This window comes from Excalfactoria chinensis, chromosome 21, assembly GCF_039878825.1.
Source record: "Excalfactoria chinensis isolate bCotChi1 chromosome 21, bCotChi1.hap2, whole genome shotgun sequence".
In the NCBI taxonomy this organism is placed as follows: Eukaryota; Metazoa; Chordata; class Aves; order Galliformes; family Phasianidae; genus Excalfactoria; species Excalfactoria chinensis.
In genome coordinates, this window is record NC_092845.1 from 4,917,012 (window position 1) to 4,940,416 (window position 23,405).

At 45.9% G+C, this 23,405-nt stretch overlaps 1 protein-coding gene across 1 annotated transcript; it reads right to left on the bottom strand.

Moving 5' to 3' along the window:
- Positions 1-2,862: 2,862 nt before the first annotated feature.
- On the bottom strand, positions 2,863-21,666 carry KCNJ5 (potassium inwardly rectifying channel subfamily J member 5). The gene is made up of 3 exons (XM_072355033.1): positions 21,115-21,666; positions 14,146-15,092; positions 2,863-6,111 (listed from the first exon to the last, which is right to left on the bottom strand). The coding sequence occupies exons 2-3, from the start codon at positions 15,083-15,085 to the stop codon at positions 5,765-5,767; spliced, it is 1,287 nt and encodes a 428-aa protein (XP_072211134.1). The 5' UTR covers positions 15,086-15,092; positions 21,115-21,666; the 3' UTR covers positions 2,863-5,764.
- Between the last annotated feature and the right edge of the window lie 1,739 nt (positions 21,667-23,405).

Here is a 23,405-nt window from a genome sequence, read left to right on the forward strand (position 1 = left end):
AGTTCAATATTTATGAAGATTGGGGGTCCTCTCATCTGAAAGGCCGAGCAGTATCTTTCACTGTGTGTGGGATATATTACGTTAATATAGTGAACAGCTGCTTCCAAGAACTAATTTGATGCTGGTGCTGAAAAGCTCTGTGCACTATAGAAATATTATGAACATCTAAGAGTCCTTAGCACTTTGCCTAGCTGAGCCTTGTGCATACAAATTAAACATAATTGGAATCCTTGCCCTCCCCCCCATCAGAACTAAGGGCTACTTTACAACTGAAATAACACCTAAATATCTCATTTTAATTTCAAATTCACTCTACTAAAGCTCAGCCTGATTGTTTTTCTCCTCGTTAAAGAAGGATTATGAAAAATGATCAAATCTAAACATTACTTAAATGCGTGTGAATGAACGCAGCCAACAGCTGGAGATCACAGGAATGCAGCACTCCTTGAATAGTCAATAGTTCTTCCAGACATCTGATATTCCTTGTACACAGAGCAGCAAACGCTGTGGTTCAGTCAATAATGCCACTGTCCCATGGGAAATGAGGAGATCCACTTTCAGCTCCTCAATTGAACACAAGGTGAAATATTTGACTGTTTTGGATTACAGAACATGCCAATATCTGTATTTGGAATGGTCACAACAATTCCCCACGTGAGGACGAGATCTGCTTTTTGTAGAGCTGGGGAGCAATGCCAGCCAGATGAGCAGGAGGGGCAGAAGGGACTCCCAGGGCCTGGGGCAACTTTGTGTGTGCCATGAGATGCTGAGCAGCACACTGGGATGTCCCCAATGAGGGCTGTATTCATGTACCCACTTGGTCATCCCCGGCAGCCCAAGGAGACACCATCAGACTCACCCCCAGCTTTAATTTGCTGCTGGAAAACCTCAACATTTCAGGACAGGAAATTCTCCTTTCTCTTTCCACAGTGACAGTTTCCATGGCCCGGAGAGCAGCAGAACAGCGTGTGCAAAACAAAGAAAAACAGCTTCATCTACACTGCAGTTAATAAAAATTAAATGTCAAGCAGGACAAGAAAAAACTGATGTGGTAACGTACAGGGGACAGGATCCACGAGAGACTGAGTAATGAAAAGGTCAGGAGGGCCATAAATAAAGCCGGAAACAGCCAAGATGTGGTGAGGAAGAGAGCACATCTGAGGGGTACAAGTGCTCAGGCAGTTTAATGGATGTGTTTTATGTAAATGGAACGATTACCGTTCCAGGAACAGGAACTGCCCTTACTCTGAACACCACACGCACCCCGCATCAACCATCAAAGCAAGGCATGAGCTGAACATGTTGCTTGTAAGGGCTGCACAGTGCAGGGACGCAGCTCGTCCAATGTTGTATCTGTGAAGTTTTTCCTGCTTCTTATCTCCATCAGTGACCACAGCAATCAGACTGAAGTCATGAGCTTGACCTACCCGTTGCTATTTGATTCCCTGTGACAGTATCCCAAATCCCACAGCAGAATAAGCTGTAGCTCCTGCCTCAATTAAATTGCAGCCATCAAGCCCTACTTTGGAAAATCAGCCAGCTTGAAATTCAGGATGTGCTTATGGGTCTTCCTGAACCACAGCCTCCATAGATATGACAAACAAAGCACCACGTATAAGCACTGCCTCACACTGATTTGTACATGGGGTCAGTGGAAGCCAGGGATAAAGCATAAGTTCTCTGAGTCACAGCCCATTGCCTTAGCCATCAATTATGCTGCATTCTTTGATATTGTATATAATGAAGCACAGCACTTTGTTCAAGGCTAGCTGTTCATTTATACCAGCCAGGACCAGTTATTTGTTCAGTTCATTATTATAATGGTCTATCATGTGTGCTGCAGGAATCACTGCAGGACTCAGCCCTGCTGGCTGCTCCATAGACACAACAGCAGCAGTCTTGCATGCCGGATCTCACAGTCTCACTGCAAGGAGCCTGAAAGCAGATGGGCAGAATAAACAGGCAGGGGAAGCACAAGGCAGAGAGACAACTATGATTCAATAAAACCTGACATCATGGAATAAATGAGATAGAAACATCTCGTCTGTGCTATCAAAGGGTCTTCAGCGCTGCGGTCCTATTCCCTTCTCTTTATCTGCTCACTGTTTCAGCCATGTGGTCTGTCTCTACTCAGCCTGGCAGCAAAGAGAAGCCCCATCCCAGCACAGACAGACCCCTCCTGGCCTTCCTTGGAGGGTCTGTCAGGCAGTGACTCTCTCTGCCTGCACCTGGCATCTGTCTCTCCTCTTTCTATTCTGGGAGGAAGAGAAACAGCTGAGCTCTGCTACCGAAAGCGAGGGAGGCAGATGGGGCGTGAATTCGGTAGTGATTGTACTGCTCATTTGTTTGGCATGCAAATGATGGACACAGGATGGAACAACCCGGAACAAACATGGGGGGGAGGGGGGGGTATGAATACTCAATGGCTTTAACCATCATTACTTTTCCCATTACTGTGAGATTTTTATCTCCTCCAGTGATAAATCTGCATAAATACGGAGAGCTACAGGCTCACGAGGTTTTTCATCTGATGGGTTTTCCTATCTCTAGGATTTCCTATGGTGCATCTCTTTCCCTTTCAAGCAATGGGAATAAGCAGTTCAGTTGAACTGCTTAGCTGGCTGCACACACTCCTTCGTAGGCACTACTGAGTGTTGGGGTTTGGGGGGAGGCATTTGCTTCCACTCTGGGACAGAACCAGATTCATAGTATTTTTTAGCAACCTTTGGCTTTATCTGCTTTTAGAGCTTTAAATCCATACCGGACTGGAGGGCCAATATAGGATTTCAAAAGCATATACTCGAATATTAGGCTTTTAGTGACATGAATCCCAACACCTTCATCAACCAGGACCATGAGTTTGGTGCTTTCTCAGGGCTTTACTGTTTAGCAAGAGTAATTCCAACAGCATATGCTGCTCAACAGAAGCCACCTCTGTATGCATTTGCCTCCTCACAATAACACAACCAATAGCTGAACACTGCTCCGTTATATGCTGACATTGCAGAGGGACCCACTGGGCTCCACTGGAGTGTCTTCCCATTTCCCTGGCATAAATGAGATTGGAACTTGCCCTTGACTTCTTCATATAACAAAATGCCATCAGATAGATGCTCCTGCTTCCCACTCCTCACACCTACCTAAGTGCCCAGTTATCCCTGGGCTGAATGGTGCCAGTGAGAGCATCAGAATCAGACTTTCAGCACTTATCGCTGTGTCACTGGCCTCAAAATGGAAACTGTTGTCACTTTTATGCATGGACTCAGAGCTTGCCTAGTTTCCCTGTAACCTCATTAAGTGTCCTCTCCATCATCCCCAAAACTGCTGCTTAGCACACCCTGGCAACGTGCCCTCCTGTATTGCAGCAGATACGACTGGCAGTGTGCAGAGCTCATGACAAGGTATTAATGACTTGAGCATAAATAACATTCTCTCTTATCTCTGCTTCAAGATCCACTACTCCTGATGGAAATATATTCATAATAATAAACGAGAGAGAACAACAAAAGGAGTAAATCTGAGCATAAAAACGAGTGACAGGTCTCACAATGAGTGAAAATTAAAGCCAGGGAAGCTCAAATGAAAAATAAAGGTACATTTCCACACTTCTGTTGATTATCCCCAGGAAGCAAATGCCAAGAGCTGCGTTCTTAATGTCGATGCATCTTCATTTCAACATAAGAAACACAGTTTAGTAAAAACAAATGGTCTTAATGCACTTAAATATGGAAAGTCATGCAGGAGGAAGCAGTGTATGAGGCATCCAGGTCAGTTGGGCTGTGTAAGAGCACTGGTGACACTGCACAAGAACAGAACAGTTGGGTGATGTGGTCTGGGAGAGCAGCTAATGCACAGGCTGAGGGCTTGCAGGCCTCCTTCCCTTGCAACCCCAAACCTTCAAACAAAACCAAGCTCAGCAACAAAGCCTTTGCTGAGAGCAGCTCTCCTTCCCTGCCTCCATTCACAGCTCATCAAAACTCCTGCATTAGGAAGGTGTTTCCCAGCTACCATGCCAAAAAATATAGCTCAGAAACACTCATTAATGATTGCGGGACAGAAACGTATACCCAAAATCAAACAACTTCAGTGAGTGTTGGCTGCTGAGACTTCCATTGTTCTGTACCGTATGGTGTTGGAAAAGCATTTGAGCACATAGATTTGCCAGCTGGAGAGACAAAGCGTACCTTTACGTTTGCATGAAGGCATCTGTATTTGAGACAAAGAGTGCACAGTCCTCAGGTGGTTGTTAATAAGCAGGAGCCAGGCATGCACATCGACATGTGGGTGTTGTGAGTGGCACACTGTGGATGCAGCTCCTGAGAGCTCTGCAGACACTGCTATAACTGTATGCTCTTGTGGACAGGTACTGCTGTAAATGTTGCTCACCAACAACCCATTTATGAGGCGTAATCGATGTTTCGAATGTGTATTTTTAGTTTGTTTGCTGGGTTGGTCGTATAAATGTCATTATTTGTGTATGAATGGTGTGCTTACAGGCTATAAACGCTTCTGTGGAGTATCAGTATTTTTAAAGGATAGAGGCTGATGAGTGTAAAGTATATATTGGTTATTCATGTGGGTGGGCACAGCCACGTGAGCTGTTTCAACTCACATAAGACATACAGACTAGTATGTAAGCCTCCATCACAGCAAGGAGGAAATAGCATTCTGGTCATTCAAAGATGGCTGGTTTCTCTCTGGAGGGTATCACACAGGTAGGAGAAGCAAGGTACAGATGCAATCCAGTGCCATTTTCCAAGCTGTCTGTCTCTGGCATCACGTAGGGGACCCAGCCAGCCATCTCTCATGCTGAATTGAACTGGACAAGTTAACTTGCCGGGTAGAACTTATATAACCTCTCTCTGAGGGGCTGAAATTGCCTCTGCCTCACGTGGATCAGTCACAGTTCTACTTCCCATTACTCTCCCCTCCATTAGGAGTTCACTTCAGTTACAGAATGAAACATTCTGGAATACAAAACCAATCCTTGCAGAGGCAGAGTGAGAAGTGAGGATGTGAGAAAAAGAAGGACAAACCCTTCCAGGAAATCTCTCCTATTTTTTCTCCCTGTTTTCTTATCTTTCTTTCTTAGTTAATCCTGTTCTGTACTACTGCTCCTCCTACCTTACAAAAGGAGAACATTGCAGGGTGTGGATGGACTGTGAAATGTATCAGAGGATAAAAACATTGGATAAACCTGCCATGATCTGCAGGGAAAGCTGACCTATTTGGTAAGAAATAAGCAACAATGTCTGTGGTCTTGGAGCAGAACACCAACTAAACTCCAGCACAAAACAAAAACTCCAGGATGTACGAGAGAGGTTTTTTGGTCTCCTTTTAATTAAGCAGTAACAATGTCTACAACACATCCACTCACAGGTTAAGTGAAGGCATGAAAACACATTCTTCATACTGAGATGGGAGCTTCTAGCTCTTTACCTTTGTAAATACCCTTGCAAGGGGAGATACGTTTTGAATGTCCGATGAACACTTTTTGAAACAACTACTGGTGGGGATTTCAATTGTAACTGTGTATTTAGTGACCCTTGTCCACAGAGATCCAAATGCTTTGCAGTTGAGTGCAAAGCTCAGAACCTCACCGTACAGTTAAAGATGAGGGAAACTGAGGCACAGTGCTGTGCAGTGACTCGCCAAGATCAAGCAGCAGGAACAGAGATCTGGATTATAAACCTCAGGCCTCTGACTCCCAGTCAATTCCTCAGTTGCTTTGTGTGTGGGTTTCGATTGTCCAGCAGCTCACGTGTTATACAGGCAGATCTTCTTTCATCTCTCCCGCTGTCCCATTGGCTCCACTGAATGCTGCTGGCTCCCTGTCTTCTTCCTCTTCCTCTTCCTCCCCTCTCGCTGTCTTTGCTTCTCTGCCTCCACCCAGGACAGTGGCACTATTGATGCTGCTGAGGAGCTGGCCTTCTCGGCGGGACTCAGCCAGCTCTTTAGCACAGCACACGGGAGTGTTGGTTTCATAAGTGCTGTGGAAGCTGTTGTAGTCGACTTCATAAAAATCCTTCTCCAGGGTGAGGACAGGAGTGAAGCGATGTCCCCACAGCACCTCTGTGTCCATGTAGGAGCTGCGAGCCTGGCAAGTCATCCCTGGGTGGAAAGAGAGGGATGTTAAATGCAAAGCTTCCTTACATGCTCACCCAGCCACTTCTTTCATTTAAAAGCACTTTCATGTTATTTCCATACCTGATTGCTCTGGGACACAGACAAAGTCTTCGCTTAATAAGCCTCATAAAAGCCTCTATCATGAAAAAGCTGAGCTCTCAAAGGAAAAGGGGATGGACTCATCGCCGCATCTTCAGGCTGCTTCCTGAAACCTGCACTTAAGGGTTTGAAGTCTGGTAGCACTAAGAAGCTTCTCTCTGTCCTCACATTTCTCTGGCGAGGTGCTGCTTCCATGCGTGGCTGCTACTAACAGTGTTTCTGGTGAATCACGTGCTAGAATGACACACAACCCTGCCAATGCACTTCAATCCTGACCCACGCAGCCCCCAGGGAGAATGAACCGCTGCCCTGCCAAAGCCACCTGCACCAATTTTGTCCAGCTCCTCAGCCCCAAGGAGAAGAGTTTGTTTATGTACTTAGAAAACTTCTAAAGAGGTTTCGCAGAGCAGAGATAAGGATTCAGCATTGGAGTGACCTCCTCTGGAATCACCCGCTGATTGAGAAGCCGAGGCTGACTTCTCTTCCAAACATTTGCTGTCTGCTCATCCTGAACACGTTATGCTTTTGCCCTTTAATTCTGGTGAAATGTAGAAAAGCTGAACTCACAAAGCCCTCCCACTGTTCTCCTTTGGAGTGTGAGTGATGGCCCTGACTGGAATACATTCAAAACATGCACTTGATCCAGTTTGCAGCCAGTGCCTCCAAACCTACCTCCTGCAGCCCAAAGTATGCAAACAGAAACCTGAAATAACTCACAGGGGGAGAATAATGGTGTCAGATGCTGCAGGAAGGAGCATATGTGTCCTGACCACATGAGTTCTATGGACCGACTAGTATCTCAGAGTAATCAAAAGCCTTATCCTTTCAGAAAGCCACCTTTGAACAGACTGAAGCTTGTTTCTTGTATTGCTGCTACAATCTATTAAGTCATGAACACAAGCAAGGTCTGCTGAAGACTTTACTTGCCTCTTAATGAGTGCTTTCAAAGCTCAGGAATGCAGAACAAGCCAAGCTAGGAGCTGTAAGCAGACAGGCTGACTTCTACCATGGCTTTCCAAGAGCTGCCTGTAGGCATGGCATTGTGAACCCAGGCCAAGAAAGAAGGACCTTGCTAAATGTGGGGCTTTGAGGCATCCAAAGGGAACTCCTGCCTTGCAACCATGGCCTGAAATAGTTCCTCCGCTGGGGGAGAACCTGACAGTGAACCCGAACTCCAGAGACACGATCATGGTTATTTCCTGCTGTAAATATTCAATTAAGGAAGGAACAATAGAGAGCTTTCATCAACCAAATACTGCTCGCTGCCAGCTTCCTGCAGGAGCTGCTTTCTGTAACCCCAGGGGTACGCAGAGGCGGCACAATAAGACAACTTGTAATTGCTCCATAAGCCCGTTCAAATATTCCTTTTTAGCACATGTGCAGTGGTATTTTAATTGCGTGGGGACATACTGCTTGGCAACCCCAGCATCACCCAGTAAACAACAGCATTGTCTCTGCCTCAAAGTCCATTGAGTGCCTGCTTTGCAGGCTGCCCTGTGCTCCTCAGCCTGCTTAATTAATGCAACTGTAACATCCCTGGCTAATCACTGCCTTTGTAACTGCAAAAAGATGACAGAGGAGGTGTGGAAACAATAAACCTTGCTTTTATTAACACCGAGAGGATGCAGCCACCTCCCATTTGCATACAACGTGCACTCTGCCTTCTGTGCTGTGGATGCTGAATTCCAGCCTGCAGTGGGGCTGAGTTATTCCCCAGGCTCACACCTTTCATGCGCTGCTCTGCGCTCAATGCAATAGCCAGCAGTTCTGTTTCACAAGCCTTGCCCATCCGAGTCCATGGGTGTAGTGAATCATTACGTCCTATGCTCACATCCATCAAGAACCACTCCAGGTGGGCCACTGCCATTCTGTTCCATTGCAGCAGCCCTGCCCTGTGTGGTCCTGCTGCAGCTGTCTGATGTGCTGCTGTCCTGCAGAGTGCATGCAATAAACTGGGGGAGATTTAAACTCCCTGAATTTCTTGCAAAATAAACAAATAAATAAATAAAATCATAGTACGATGCTTGGTCTTGAATAGAGCTGTTAATGCTTTTCTTAAAATAGATATAATTACATGGTGTAGGTTTAAATGGAGTGGATATTTGGTATAGTTATAGGGAAGGAAGGAAGGAAGGAATATTTGGTGACTGGGGCATTTCATTCAGACTCATTTCATGCCAAATATCTTCATTTCCCCTTTGTCAGCATAAGCAGCTGTGTTTCAAATCCTAAAGATCACTGAGATTTTTACTGTCCAAGCATTACAGGAGTGGACTTTGGTTCTTCTGACCAGGATCTGTGCACGCTCCTGTTCACAGCAGCCAGATATGTGTTCAGAATGCCTTGTTTCTGCTTTCCAGCCCATGAAAAGATGTGAAATATATTGCAGTGTGCCTTAAACCAGGTGTTTCATTACATCCAAGAACAGACAGAGTCACTGAGGAAAGATTCCTGTGTAAAATTGGTGTCAGGGAACTGTACCGGAAAGGCACTTTTCTGTCATCAAAATCAATGGGGATCAAGCAGCTTACATTTTATCAAAGACAAATGCATGTAAATGCATGCTGACAAAAAGCAGTTATTTGATGGCTCTCTCAGTGAGGAGCCTATATTTTCTGCAGTGTACTCAATGAGAGCTGCAGATTTCAGAACGTTTCACTGCTTGCAACACCACTGATTATACAAGTGGAGCAGCGGCTGCTGGCTCTGCCTTGCTGCTATGGAAAGGGGAAAAGCTGCAGGAGAACACTCCACATCTCCCTCAGGTCACCAGTTCAAATCAAACTTCATTATCATGGGCCAACTCTAACCACGCTGTGCAGCTGTTTGGGTGCCTATAGAAGATCCAGCCATCTCCCTCCAACTTCAGAGCTTGTTTTTTTCCCCACATGTACCATCACAGCCTGTACCCATACTGGCAGTTTCACAAGAGAGGGCAGGAGGACCACAAAGCACGACCCACCAGCCAAGAAATGGCCGCAGGCTTCCATCGGATCGCATCAGCAGCAGAGCTGAATCGTTTGGCACTGTTGCACAGCCTGGACTTCCTCAGCGGGTACGGCCATCCCAAGGCCTGGGGCTGTCAAGACCATGTTTTTCATCAGCCTAAAATTAACTCTCCTCATTTAAATGCCACGAAGCTCAGTGATTATCTGCTGGCAGCGCGTCATGCGGCTGCTGACTGCATGTTAGCTGTATTTGCTCTGCTCTCTCTGCAGTTTAGCCACAGACACTGCTGGAGGTGATTTCACCTCCCTGGCCCCAGCTTCATATGCTATTGTGCACACACTGATTACTCCCCTTGTAGCAGGTGCACTAAGGCTGCACAGTGCAGACTGCTGCTTCAGCTGAGCCCCAGCTGCACTGTCAGAGCACAGAGAAAGAACTGATGGACTCAGAGGTAGAGCAGCAGACGTATGGCAAGCGGTAGCTATAAAAAATGTACTTCTGTCACTCCAATTAAGAAATACATGTCTTTAGATCAGCATCAGCATTTTAATAGTTACAGAAGTTATTAGTCCCTTTGCATTAATTAGAACGAGGAACACTGCAACCTCCAAAAAGTCAATATTCCTCCAACTTCAAAAGGAATATTAGAAGGTAGGAGCATGGCCCTCCAATTATTCATGCTTGTCTCTTTGAGAGCAGGACATGTCCAGGATTGATTCACTTTGATTTTTATGCCAGAGGAGAGTAATAGGATTTTAATTTTTCTGAATGCTCTCCAGGCATGGAAAAGCTCCCGAGCACTGGGAAAAAAAAACAATAATAAAAGGACATTGTGATTTGAAAACCTTGAGTTTGGTGGCCTTGATTCTGCCAGGCAGAACCTGAGGCCCAGGTACACCCACAGCTGCGGACCCCTCACAAAGGCATTCATAGACTGCAGGGGCATCTAAGACAAGTGATGTGCCCTTATCCGCCCATGGAGCACAGCGTGGGTGCTGAGAGCAGTGACTGCAGGTGTCTATCTCTTGCCTTTAATTACATAGGCAGTGTCTGTAACAGCTCTGCAAGGTCCTTCTTGCAAAAGAGAAAATGTATTTATATGCAAAATTCAAAACAAAACGAGAGCCCAAACCAGATGCTGAATGCATGAGAAATCCACTTATTAAATTCAGCCTTCCTTTGTTCTCCCAAGAAAATCATGACTAATTTCAGAATGCGTTACATTGCAACTGCTTCTTTTTCTCCTACATTTACAGACACAGCATTTGACTGTATCCTGTGTAAAGATGGATGGTTTGAGATGCAAATGGGATACATTCCCATAGGGACGGGATAAGGAACTGAGATGCAGAATCCTGACACATGGCTGATTACTTATATATATAGGTATGTATATACATATGTATTTATTTATGTAGACTGTAAGCCAGAAATATATCTACCTATCCTTTCCAAGTGTTTACTATAATTTTGTTTAGCCATAGACTAGTCAAGTCTTTAGACTGTGTGGTACTTAATAAAGGTGGGGAAAAGAGGCAGCAAAGGAGACCAAGGCACCCATACACCAACATCTCTGTGCCCAGACAGGAGCAACACCGGACACTGTAGGCTCAGAATGGAAGAGGTGTGAGAATCCTCACTGTGTTTGATATTAAGCCCTGGTTGATATTACATACCATGAGGGCAAGGCCAAGACTTGTGGCCAGCACCAGCTTGGCCCCCTTCTGTCAATAGGATGGTTCTGATTTTTTTCTTGCCATTGTGGGAAGCGGAAAGACAGTGAAAGCAAAAATGTATTCACTTGGCAAACAGATTTTCCACCTCCACTCTCTTTCCTTTTATTGCAGATCAAATTTGGGCCAACTGATCTGGACGAGCGTCTCTTTAAGATGCCGCACAAGAGAATTAATTCCCTAATGTAATCTCTATGACCAATTCATTAAGCAAGCACTGTGAGCAGAGCTGCTGCTTTCAGGATGCCCACAAAGCAGCAGTGAAGTCAGAACTCTTGTCATCTGTATTGATTATGCCCTTCCAGTGATTATTTCACTCAGCAACGATCACCACAGATCTGCCCAGAAATGCAGGCTCCCTTCGGTGCTCTTAACCTCTTGTAGAGTCACAGTGCTACAACCACACCAAAATGCTGCTTGGGAAGGCAGCTGTGCTTCAGGCTGATTGCATGGGGTATGAGTGCAGTGGCTGCAGGTCCCTGGAGAGCTCTCATTTCACTAATAAAATGCTATTCAGTGTCTTTGCCTTCCATGGGATGGGAATTCAGTGTCAGTGAGAAGGGATACCTGTCTGAGAGCAGGACAAAACATTTCTTGGACAACGTGTGCCTATCTCAAACTACAGGCAGTGTCCAGGAAATCGCCCTCCTCAACATTTATTCCCTGAATAATTATTCTCTCAGAGATTATGCTCAGGATTCCTTTGGTCATTTCCACGTTGACAATCACAGCACAGTCAGATCTCACCTGCTTTTCCTTACCAAACACAGCCATCTTCCCCCACCACTGCAGGGTACGACCTGTTGTTCTCTACAGACTGGGAGAGTCTCCATTAATTTTCCCTCCTGCCAATAACTGCAGAGCTGAGCTCCCCCCAGAGTGCACGCAGGACCTGTCTGCCCTGGGCACCGTGAGCAGAGCTGGATGTGTTTAATAGCCTCATAGGGGGTTATTAAGGGAACAAGCAGCCTGCTGTGTTTTCTTGCTGTCCCAAACCCAAACAGGTTGTAGCGGTGTCATCATTTAATAGAAGTGGCACTACAAGTAAATTATACCATTCCTGAAAGCAGATGGGGCTTGGGCAATAGGAGGGAAAGAACCAGAAGAATTTGCTGGGAGCGAAAGTTATGATATGGGGGGGAAGGTCACAGTATTAAAGCCTCCAGAATGGGTTTAATCAATGTTATGAAGTGTAAGGGAGCAGAAACCCTTCTGCTGGGACAAAACATCACCCATGTGCCATTCAGAAAACCATTGCAGCCTCTGACTCAGACCTCACCGACACCTGAGGTCTGCTCCCACTCTAAGCCCAATGCAAACTGGCTCTCCTAGCTCTGGTTTTGAAATTTCACAACGTGTCTTCTGAGACCATAACAAATCATTTCCACAGATGTCTGTTCCTTAATATCATTACACACCGGTCTGTACAATCCCTCTGGGAAAGGAGCCCATTTGTAAAGTAATATTATTGCTATGCCATGCTTTTAATTTTAAGGCTGTTGCTGATAATGATTTCCCCTCACACACATCCAGCAGGGACTGAGCTCTCATAGGACTGCATTCCATGCTCACTTTAGGTGGTTTTAGTATCTGGTAATTGTTTAGGCTACAAAATAAGCTCCCATTACAAATCCTCCCCTTTAATATTCTTTTCCACCCCCTCTTCTTTTGCCACATCTCTACGATATTCTGCTGGCAAAGAATATTTGCCTAGCAATGCCATATGAATTCCACCCATAAAATACAGTACTCCAACCTAAGCACAGTGAGGCTGTGCATAACCACCCATTAGCTGTTAGAAACGCTCGCCTATTGCTATTCACTAATAACTACAGGGAGACATTAGGGAACAGATTTAGCTCTCTAGAGCGCTGTACTCGGGTCTGAAGTTCTGGGGTGCAGGATTCAGAGAGACTATTCCTCCTTATGTTCAGCTGTTAGGAGACCAACAGGGACAAACCCCAAGGAAGGGACAATATTCACTGTAAGCAAAGGGCAGAATCTATAGGACAGGATGATGATGCCACTGAGAACACGTATCAAGCAGAAACCCCATGTTAGTGTTTCAGAGAGAATGTTTGCTTCAACAAGATGAAGAAATACTCGGGTTGAGAGCAGCCTTGTAACAAAAATCCTTAAATGCCAAAGGGCAAAATTACTCATAAAAGCATTTCTGTATCTTTGAGACTTTCTAGGCTCCTGCATCTCTAGACAGTAATTCACTCCTCCCTGCTGCCTGCAGTCCCATTGCCCTTAAGGACCCTGATCTGACCACGGCACGCTGCCAACCCCAGGCTGAGAAAGCCTGCCTTGAAGGGAGCATCAGCATCTCAGGCTGCTTAAAATCGTTTGCTCCCTGTTGGCTCTTTCTCAGTGCCTGGAATAAATTAGCTGCAAGTGGTAAAATGATCCCTTATGCCTTGTCTTTTAGGTAAGACTCCGGAGTAAAAGCCTCTTCCCCACTAGCCAGACCTCATGGGGATGCACTGCAGGGAGGACATAGAGAGCCTTTGTGGACATCCATCCTCTCACCCTGTGAGAAGCACACTGCCAGATCCCTTTTTACACACCTTGAAAGGCTGAGACACAGAGCTTTTCCAGATTCATTTTATATGGAAGCAGATTTCTTTCATTGCCTACCACAAATACACCCATAGGAGGAAGCTGGGAATCAGCAGAGCCTATCTCCTAATCTGCCTATTGCACAGAATTGTTTTGTGCTGTTAAACAGCTGGTATTTTTCCTCTCTGAGCTCCTTTTTAAATGCATGTCCTGCATCATGTGCAAGTCATCCAGTCTCAGCACATGCTGTTTTATGGAGTATTGTAATACTGGGGCAGTTCCTTCATAGCCTCCATTAAGTAGCAACACCACAGCAGTATCTAAAATAACAGAGTTACAGCCAGTTTTTAATACTGAGGAGAAATGGAAAACAATTTGCAGCATGAATTTTGATCACAGAAAACAGAACCACACGAGACCTCACAGATTTGTTCAGTTCATTCCTTTTTTTTTTTCCCCATAGAACTATTCTAATTGATTACGGACAGCTCTTCATCTCTTCTGTGTGACCCCAAACACTACAGCGTGAGCTAAAGGACCTCTCATTCAATCCCTACCCAAATCAGACAATACTTTACCCAAATGAGTCACTTGAGAATGATAAACCCAACATGTTCTCAGTGCAATTTACCCCTTTTCTCCCTCAAAACTGTGACTAACTTTGACAAGTGCTTACCTGTTGCTTCCACCATTCCTTCCAGAATGACCACAATCTCAAACTCTTCCTTCTCCAGCTGGGTGCGGGACATCTCCCAGAAGGGGCTTTTCTCGTTGATTTCGTGTGAGATGATAAGAGGTGACACCAGGAACAACCTGTCATCTCCAGTGTCAAATCCCACATTGATGTCCGTTTGGTTCAAGGGGATGAACTCTCCCTCTTTGGTCTGTTTGGACTTAATCAGTTTGGCTCTAATGGAAGCCTCGACAATGTGGGAATTGCGGAGGTCTCCAACACGAAACATGAGACAGAGCTTCTCATCCCTCATGGAAATCACTGCGTTGTTAGAAAACATGAGGGTTTCAGCTCTCTTCTTTGGTTGGCTGATCTTGACAAACATGCATCCCACCATGAACGCGTTGACTATGGAGCCCAGAATAGCCTGGATCAGGAGCAGTATGATGCCCTCTGGGCACTTCTCCGTTATAACCCTGTAGCCATACCCAATTGTTGTCTCAGTTTCAATAGAAAAGAGAAACGCAGAAACAAATCCACTGAGATTTTCAACACAAGGGATCCAGTTTTCATCTTCAAGATGGTCCAGGTCTCCCCGGATATAGGCAATGAGCCACCATATGAATCCAAAAAACAACCAAGTGATGGTATAGACCATAGTGAAGACAAGAAGATTAAAACGCCATTTGAGGTCCACCAGCGTAGTGAAGAGGTCACTCAGGTATCGGTAGGTTTCTTGAACGTTCCCATGGTGCACATTGCACTTGCCACTTTTCTCCATGTATCGCTGCCTTGGCTTCTTACCTTCTGCTGTTATGAGTCGGGTTCGGTCAGTGGCAATGGGGACGTCATCCCGAGCCTGTTTGGGAATCTTCTTAGGCTCCCTGGATGCAACTCCGATGTCCATGTCCTGGTTCATGAAGATCCTAGAATCTCTGGCCATGGCTGGGCTAGGGGAGAAGAAAGAAATGAAGTTTAAGATCAGAGGGAAAGAACTGAGACAACAGTCATTGTACTGCATGAACCACTATGGACAGTGCAAGCCATCAGACAGCACAACCACTAACACTGCCTTGACAAAGCATGCTGGTACAGCACTGGATACAGAATAACTTTACATGGGGAAAGCTTTTTGCTCGAGCCACGTCTTCCTTCCTGGTACTGCTCTGCACAGCACTTTGAAGGGCTTCAACATTCCTCTGCCAACAGCTGCTTGCTAAACACAGCATCGTACTGAACTGGATGTTAAATACTGATCTGTCCCTTTGAAGGTGAAGCAGCTGCCTTTCACCTCACTTATGGCATCACTGGACCTCAGAAACATGTGAATGAGAATGGCCTGGGTGAGGTTTTCCTTGTTAAAACTTCTTGGTTTTCCTTTACTTTTCTTACACGGGGCTCACTTCTTTCTTTGTTTTTGACCCAACATTTCCCAGAGATCACAACCAGAAGCAAAGCAAAGTTGTAATAAAGTACAATCTATAAAGGGATTGGAGTTTCCTGGTGCCTCAGGTCTGGGATAGATACCAAGAGAAGCCTTAGAAATGCACAGCAAATACTCTGCACTACTGCCTACCTGAATCTCACACAAGTCTAAATTATTCATCAAGGTTTCCCTTACAGTCAGCAGAGAAAAGAACCTCCAGGGATAATGGAGATTTCAGATGCACTGATTCACCTTCTGGGTATATTCACTCCTTTCCACAAATTATTCTGGGATTCTGAATTCCAGAGGTGAAACAGGCTTTTAGTTCAGCATCTTCAACTGAGTGCCTATGGGTGTGATGGATCCAGGCCTTCTGGTAGTCAAATAGATGAGAACTCTTTCACCTCATTTGATGCCAGACGAACAGCAAACACCTTCAGAAATGCAACAGCTATTAAAAACCCACAGTCTACATGCAAAACTGTGCTCGACAAGACACGAATAATACCAAATGATGTCTGAAATGATTTTTGGTTATCATGCAACATCCTGTTTACTCGGATGATTTGATATAACCCTACAAAAAAAAGCCCACACACACTCTATAGAAAAATGAGAATCTCCACTCTAAATGCAGGGCACAGACAAAATCTCTGTAACTACCTGAGAAGCCTCAGGAATATCAAAGATAGAGTAGCAATATTCTCTATGATGTTCATTCTCTGCATTGCCCTCTGCAAATCCTATTAAAATCCAACTAAATCTATTACTGCTCCCTCTATCTTTAATCTTCTTATGAGCCTGTGAATCAGAAGAGGTGTAGAGATACAATTAAGAGTATCTTGGGAAAGATAATTTTAAGAACGAGGAATGTAGCTTCATCTTTTCAGAATTAAAAAGCACGAAGGGTGGGCAGGAAGGAAGCAGAGGCAGGATGAGTCCACGAAGCAACAAATTTCCACTTCTATTCTGCTGTAGCCAAGTCTGGTTAACAGCACTACGCCCTTGTACAAGTCACCATCAATCATTACCCCACTGAAGCAGCCAGAGCCTGTTGTTGGAAGCAGCCCCGCTGGCTCCATCCATCAGGGAGCCCGGCCATCTGCCCACAGCACAGCCCCAGCGCTTCCTTCTGCTGGCAAATCTGCCTGCTTGGAAGGGTCTGAGCCAGAGCTGGGGCAGTGCAGTCACAGGAAGGGGAAGCAGAAGGGATCCGTGTATCTGGATGGTGAGGCAGGGGAACTGGTTTGCTGTGCCCACTGTCAGTCATCATGGATGCAGGTTAGGTAACCCCAGCAAAGTGCTGCTCCCTTTCTCTAACAGCATCACCAAGGATTTGGATAGAATATTAATCCCTACCTCTGTCTTTGCATTCTCTATGGAGGACTCCCACAGCTGACTAACAGCAGATTTAGATGCAACTCAAGTCATTTTCTACCACTTTTTACGAGCTCAAATCCCCCCAGCCATTGGTGTGGCTCTCTGCTGCCTTTTGGTGTACGTGTTTACATGCACACCAAGTGGCTGCTCAGACTGTGAGATTCTGAGGGTACACACTGACACTTCACAACGTGCAATAGCATACGCCAAGTGCAGGTCAGAACAACCAGAAACTTCCATTTTCCTTTTTAATAGGGGAGGAAGCAGCCCATCACTGACCTCAAAATGATTTGGTACAGAGGAGAACCTCTCTGCTTCCTCCTCAGCAATATGACTTTTGATCCTTGTGTTGCTTGATCGATCCATTGCTCCATTTGGACTCAAGATTTGGATCAATCCACGTATGTGTATTAGTGTGAAGGCAGGTAAATGGGGCACATTTTCAATTCAAAAAAGACTTTTGTTCTTTTAAAAAAATGTTATAAAACTTAAATTTAAAAGTGAATTTCACTTGCACTGACACTACATAGGAGAGAACAACTGATTTCAAGACATTCATCTGTAGTGTAAGGTTCCGTATTTCAGATTCATACCCAAGAGACCAAAAGGATCTGGAAACATATTAAAAAGATCAGAATAGAATAAGAATAATCATAAGGACTAAATCCCTAGAAATATCACTCTGGTGAAACCAGCTACAAGGGCTGCCCATTAATGAAAGCACAGGGAAACTTGCTTTAACTAAAACACCCAGGGGACTGGCAACACCACTTTTCTAATGCTACTGATCTTTAGCAATAGGTCACAAGAAATCTGCCTGGAAATCTTTAGGAACACCTCGCAAGTGCTCCATTAATGCAAAGAAATTCCTGCTGTAAATGAACTTTACTGACAGCTGCAGCAGCCTTGCAACTTCTGCTAATATTTAATTTAATGCTCTCCCATCGCAGTGAGAGCACGAACTCAGTATGTGGTTACTGGAAATAATTAAGCACATGAATCTCTGAGCACAGGTTGGGGTGTCTGAAGACTATCCAGCTTTCTGTTACAAAAGCTTGCAGTATTTATTCTCCAATTCTGAGCAAATCACTGCCTCTTCCACTCCCTTAATTTCCCAACTGTAAAATCTGTGATACAAATACAGTCTGTGAGATATGAGGCAGAAGAATCTAATAAGAAATTCACTATTATTCCCTTATTAGCTCAGCTGCACTTTATGATGGATGGCCAAACACCAAAGAGGACCACTGTCCCTATGTAAGGAGTTGGTTTACTTCTCTATTGTATGATATACCACCATCAAGCACACACATCGTTTCCAGGTACTGGTAATAAAGTGTAAACATCCTACAGAGATTTAGAGTTCAGATTGTAAACCACTGCTCCATCCAGCAAAGAGAGCTGTGACACAGAACTGCCTCTTGCCATTGCACACACCATCCTGCTTCATTGGCATTTACCATCTTTGGTTAAATGGGGCCAGGATAATAAAAATGTCACATTTGTACAAAGCTGCTTTCCTTTTGGACAGATAGCTGCAAAAGAAGATGTGAGTCACTGCATTATCAACCTTGCAAAGAGCCTTTCTATCTGACTGGCTGTTGCTCAGCTTTAGCCCAGACAGACTCAGGGGCAGGCAGCGACATTTGGGCTCCTGGCTCTGCTGAAGCAGGGTCACATTGGGGTTAGTTATTCACATAATTGCTGATCTCACTTGGGTAAACGCAGGTTTCAGTGTGGATAGAATCTGCCCCTGGAGATGGTCTAACCTTGCAGGCAATAGGAGTTTGGATACAGGGATTGCAAAGTGCTTGGAGTTCCAGAGGTGAAGGAATGCTACCCCAAAAACAAGGTAGGACACTTCAGGAAACTGCACAAGAGAGATCTGTGACACTTCACTAATAAACACGTGGCTCCAAAGCTCCCTCAGCCCAATAACTGCTTTTTGGAGTGAATTCTCACTCAGCACTAACGCTGACCTGACTGTTCGTGGTTCATTAGGCTCAGATATACCAACACAGAAGGTGTTCATTCTGTCAAAACAAAATGCTTTGTAAGGAAATCTCTCTGGGTAGGAAGTTATGGCACAAAGACAGAACTCAGGGACGTTTGTACCTTACCTTTATCTGCTCATTACCTCCCACTCTATTTTTCTCCCCTGCAACAATCACAGTTCCAACAGCCCTCAGCCCTTTCCTTGTCATTTGTGAGGCAGTAACGTGCCCCCCCCCAGAGCCTCCAAATGCTTCAGTGCTCAATACAAGTAACCTGCTTAATTTGTATCATTATTATTACGATTATTATTGATTATCTGTGAAATAAGGAAGCTCTCTGGTTCTCATTTCTTGGGATGGGGAAGCAAAACACAGATGCTTGCTTCTTGCATGGATGGGAGGCCTGTGGCAGGGCAGGGAATGGCAGCTACAGATCCCCAATCCCCTGAAGTCACCACACCTCCCAGCAGAGCAGCATCTCCAAGGGAGCAGCTTTGCCAGAGGTACTTTGCAGCCTCTTGGACCTTTCACCCCAGACTATTTTTAGGGAGACCTTATGGTGTCATTGCAAAAGTGACTGTTACCTTTCAACAAAGACAAGTGAACACAGACAGACAGTCCTGTTCTGATGAGCCATTCCTGTTCCTCCTGTTCCTGGCTGCCTACCCACGGCACACTGAGTACTGCGGTATGTAGAACCTCAATTCGATGAGAAAATACTGCTCCAAAAGCACTAATATTCCTGTTCAAATCTTGCACTGTTCTAACAACCGACGTTTACTGTACAAATCTGCAGCTGGCTTGCAAAGAAAATAAAACTGAACAATGCTGACACCACCTCACACCTCTATGGTGACTCGATGCCAAACAGCTCCAAGATGAACTGGCCAACTATTGTCTCCTTCCACCCCAAGAGGTGTAACAGTGCCACTCAACTGCAGACAAGAGAAAATGAGTCACAGAGGGACAAAGTGATCTACCTAAGACCAAATGGCTGGTAAAGTGCCAGCATCATCCCAAACGCCAAGTGTCTCCCAACCTCTAAGTGAATTGGAAGTGGCTGACTCACATAGAAGTCCACAGATTCGTCTCAGAACGTGAAACTAAAAGCCTGTTTGCCTGTTTCAGAGCCTGTAACTAACAAGCCTGGAACCTTCCAGAGGTGGACAACTTTCTCTATTGGAAACCGAAAACGATCCTGATTCCTTATCTCCACCCAATGAGGAACAACAAGGAAAGAATTGGACCCCAAAAATGAAGTAGCTCCCCCAGCACAAATCCCACAGATGATGTTTGCCTGGACTGCTCGGAGAACAACTGAGAAGAACCAGCTTTGTTTCCCTCCAAGCCACTCAGCTATAACTATAAGGCAGTTTTCCCCATAGGAAAGCAGTGCACTGATGACCTGCTTGATTACCACACTACAGAAAGTCACACAGTGAGCTTCTGGAAACAGGGACAGCTTCTGGCAATTCTTCATTTGTTTCCTGGAACTTTCTGGTCAAAAACAAGCTGGAGAGGTGCTGTATAAAAGTTAGCATGTAACTCCCAACAGCATGAATTAACACAACAGTTTGGACTCTGGACACTATTTGCTCAGTGTCAGTAAATAAACGAGTCATGGTTTTACTTCATGGGGCCATTAACACCCCTATGGATTCCCAATGCATTAAATGGTCTGTCTCCCTTCAGGGCTGAACATGCCAATTCATTGTCTGAGTATTACAATGTAAAGGCTCTTTGAACCCAACCTGGCTTCTAAGCTTCCTCATTCTAAAAGAATTCAATCTCTGACTCCAGGTTAGGATTCCAGCCACTCTATGCATCTCAGGGTTGTCAAGCGACCAGTCTGTTCCTACCTACTGTATTCCACTGACCTCCACTAATTTGGTTTTGGGGCACTCCATCATTCATAATGCCATTTCCTCATCAACACCTCAGCTACATCTGACAGTGCCTTTGCACAAAATCCACATCTACTCCCCGGCTTCCCACAGTCACCCAGCAGCCAACAAGTTACACAGCAGCACATCTCCAGCTGTCACCCGGCAGGGCTGGGCACAGGGACCTCATGCTCATCTCCTTTTCCTCTCGCCTCCTGGGCTACTGATTGTCAGCAGCCGAAGAGGAGAGCAAGGAAGCCGACAAAGCGAACACAAGGAGGTAACTTACTTGCTGAGAGCGGCTCTGCATCAGTCTCGTGCCGTGGCACTTCGGGGATGCCGGGCGGTGACCGCACCGAGAGGCGGGGAGCGCAGATGCTGGATAAGCGGCCGATCCATGCCATCACCAGCAAGGTGCGGTGCTCTGTTGAACCCGGGGCCGTCTCCTCCTTCCCTCCCTCTGCCCGGCATCACAAAACATTGATGTGGTACTGTACGGTTAAACGCACACACCCCCGTTTCTGGACTCCGGGCTCTCTCGCTGTCGGACTGACACGGGGAGCTCCGTGCCCGCCCGCCCCGCTCTCCCCGCTCCTCCTCCCGGCCGGAATGACGTCCTGGCGGCACGCAGCTCCCCCGGGGCCGGGAGAGGAGCAGCATCCCTTGCAACGAGCAGAAAAGGGGAAGGGAGAGGTGGCGGGAGGGGACGCGGAGGGAGGGGTTTAGTGCTGCCTTGCACTGCACGGGCTGGAGGGGAGGGGGCGGTTTTGGTGCCTGAGAAAAGGCGAGGCACCGCGCTGCCCATCACCGCGTGGTCATCGCCCTCCTCGGCTTACTTTTCCACTCGGAGCCTGCTTCTCCGCTCTCCCATTGCCCGGCTTCTCCTTTCCCGTATTACTGAGCGGGCTTTCTTTTCTTCCCCTTTTTCTTCTTCCAGTGGGTGGGGAAAAGAAGAAAACCCATTGTTTTAAATCACACAGACCAAAGCGGTCCCGTGCGAGCTGCTGCAGGGAACCTGCTTTAGCAGAGGCTGGACTGAATGACCCCCAGAGGTCCCTTTCAAGCCCTGAGATTCAGTGACTGCTGTAAAACAGAACGGGAAGGATGCAGAAGCTGCACATTTAGCAAGGAGCACACGTGCTTTTTTCTTTTCTTTCTTTTTATCATTGATAATACCACACTGACTCCCTAGCTTCATAAATATTTCCTCTTTTGAAAAGCAAATGTCAGGCCAGCTGCATATGTAAGATCTGCCTCCCGAGTGCAGGTTGCCTTCAGGCTTTGTTGCTCTGTTCCTTACTTCCAACCCTCCCCTCCTCCCTAATTCCCTCTTTCAGGAGCCACACGCGTTACAGCTCATCAGAAATGCTTTCTCAGAAGATTTTCTGGGCCAGAAAAGAGAGCTCGTCAAAATCACAACATGCCACAGGGATGTGCCAGTAGCACTGGAAACTGACAGCAGTTGTTTCCATTTTCTGCTGTGAAACAATAGTCAACATCTTTAAAGTTACACATCGTCTATGAAATACATTTCTGCGTGGATCTTACTGTATGGGGATGAAGTCTCCCTACATTAGACCTTCTGCCTGCTCACAATCATTGGGAACACTCTTTGTTCTTCCAGTATTTCACCTTTCAGGACTGTGCCTGTGATATATGAAGGATCCTCATAGATCCATAGAGCGCAGGAGTCAGTCCCCATGAGAATTACAATGCTCCCTTTCAGGAGGCACTGCACACTGCTTCCATACAGTGTCACCTTCATAAAAGTACCAGCTCTTCTTCTTTTATTTCCCCTATTTTAATAAGATATAGAATGAATCTTGGTGCTACAAAGGGCAATCCTGCCAGCAGCCCTAGAAGAACAGAGTCTCTGCAAGTCTGCAAAGCTGATGTGATGTGGGCAACGTCAGGAAAAGCCTTTCTTGTCACATCCCCCCATACTCATCCAATACAGCTCACCTACCCATCCAGAGGAACGGTCTCCCAGAGTGGTGATTATATGGTGATGGTTTTCCCACCCTGAGCTGCACTGCCTCACCCGCACGTTGGAATGAACACCATTCCGGGCAATGCAAATACAAACTTTTGCATTTTGAGTTCATTCCTACTTCTTTTGCCACGAGTGAAACTGCTAACAGGCACTGCCATCTGCTGGCACCTCGTCCCGTCACTGACTATAAGGAAAGGGCTTAAAGGGGATTCTCCCAGCTCCCACTGGTCTGTGAGCTTGCAGGAAGCTGTGTTTCCCAACACCTCACCTGCATTACTCAGCTAGAAATGAGACCTCTCTCCTCTTGAGGCATCAGTTCATGAGCAGCCGTACCATCCTGGCTCTTCTCTTTGCAATCACACCATGCTGTGCTCACACCTCTGCCCAGATGGCAGTGTGCTGTAAAGCTGCTGCTGCCCCAGGAGCTTTAATAAGCACAGCAAAGACAGAGCAGCAGTGCTTGGGAGAGGAGAGATGTACTTCAGAGGTCCATCAGGAGCCTGTTTACCTTCTGCATGTTCCGTGGGAGTGTGTACAACTTGGTGGCTTTGTCACTTGATTTTGGTTTCCTTATTCTTACGCTCTAA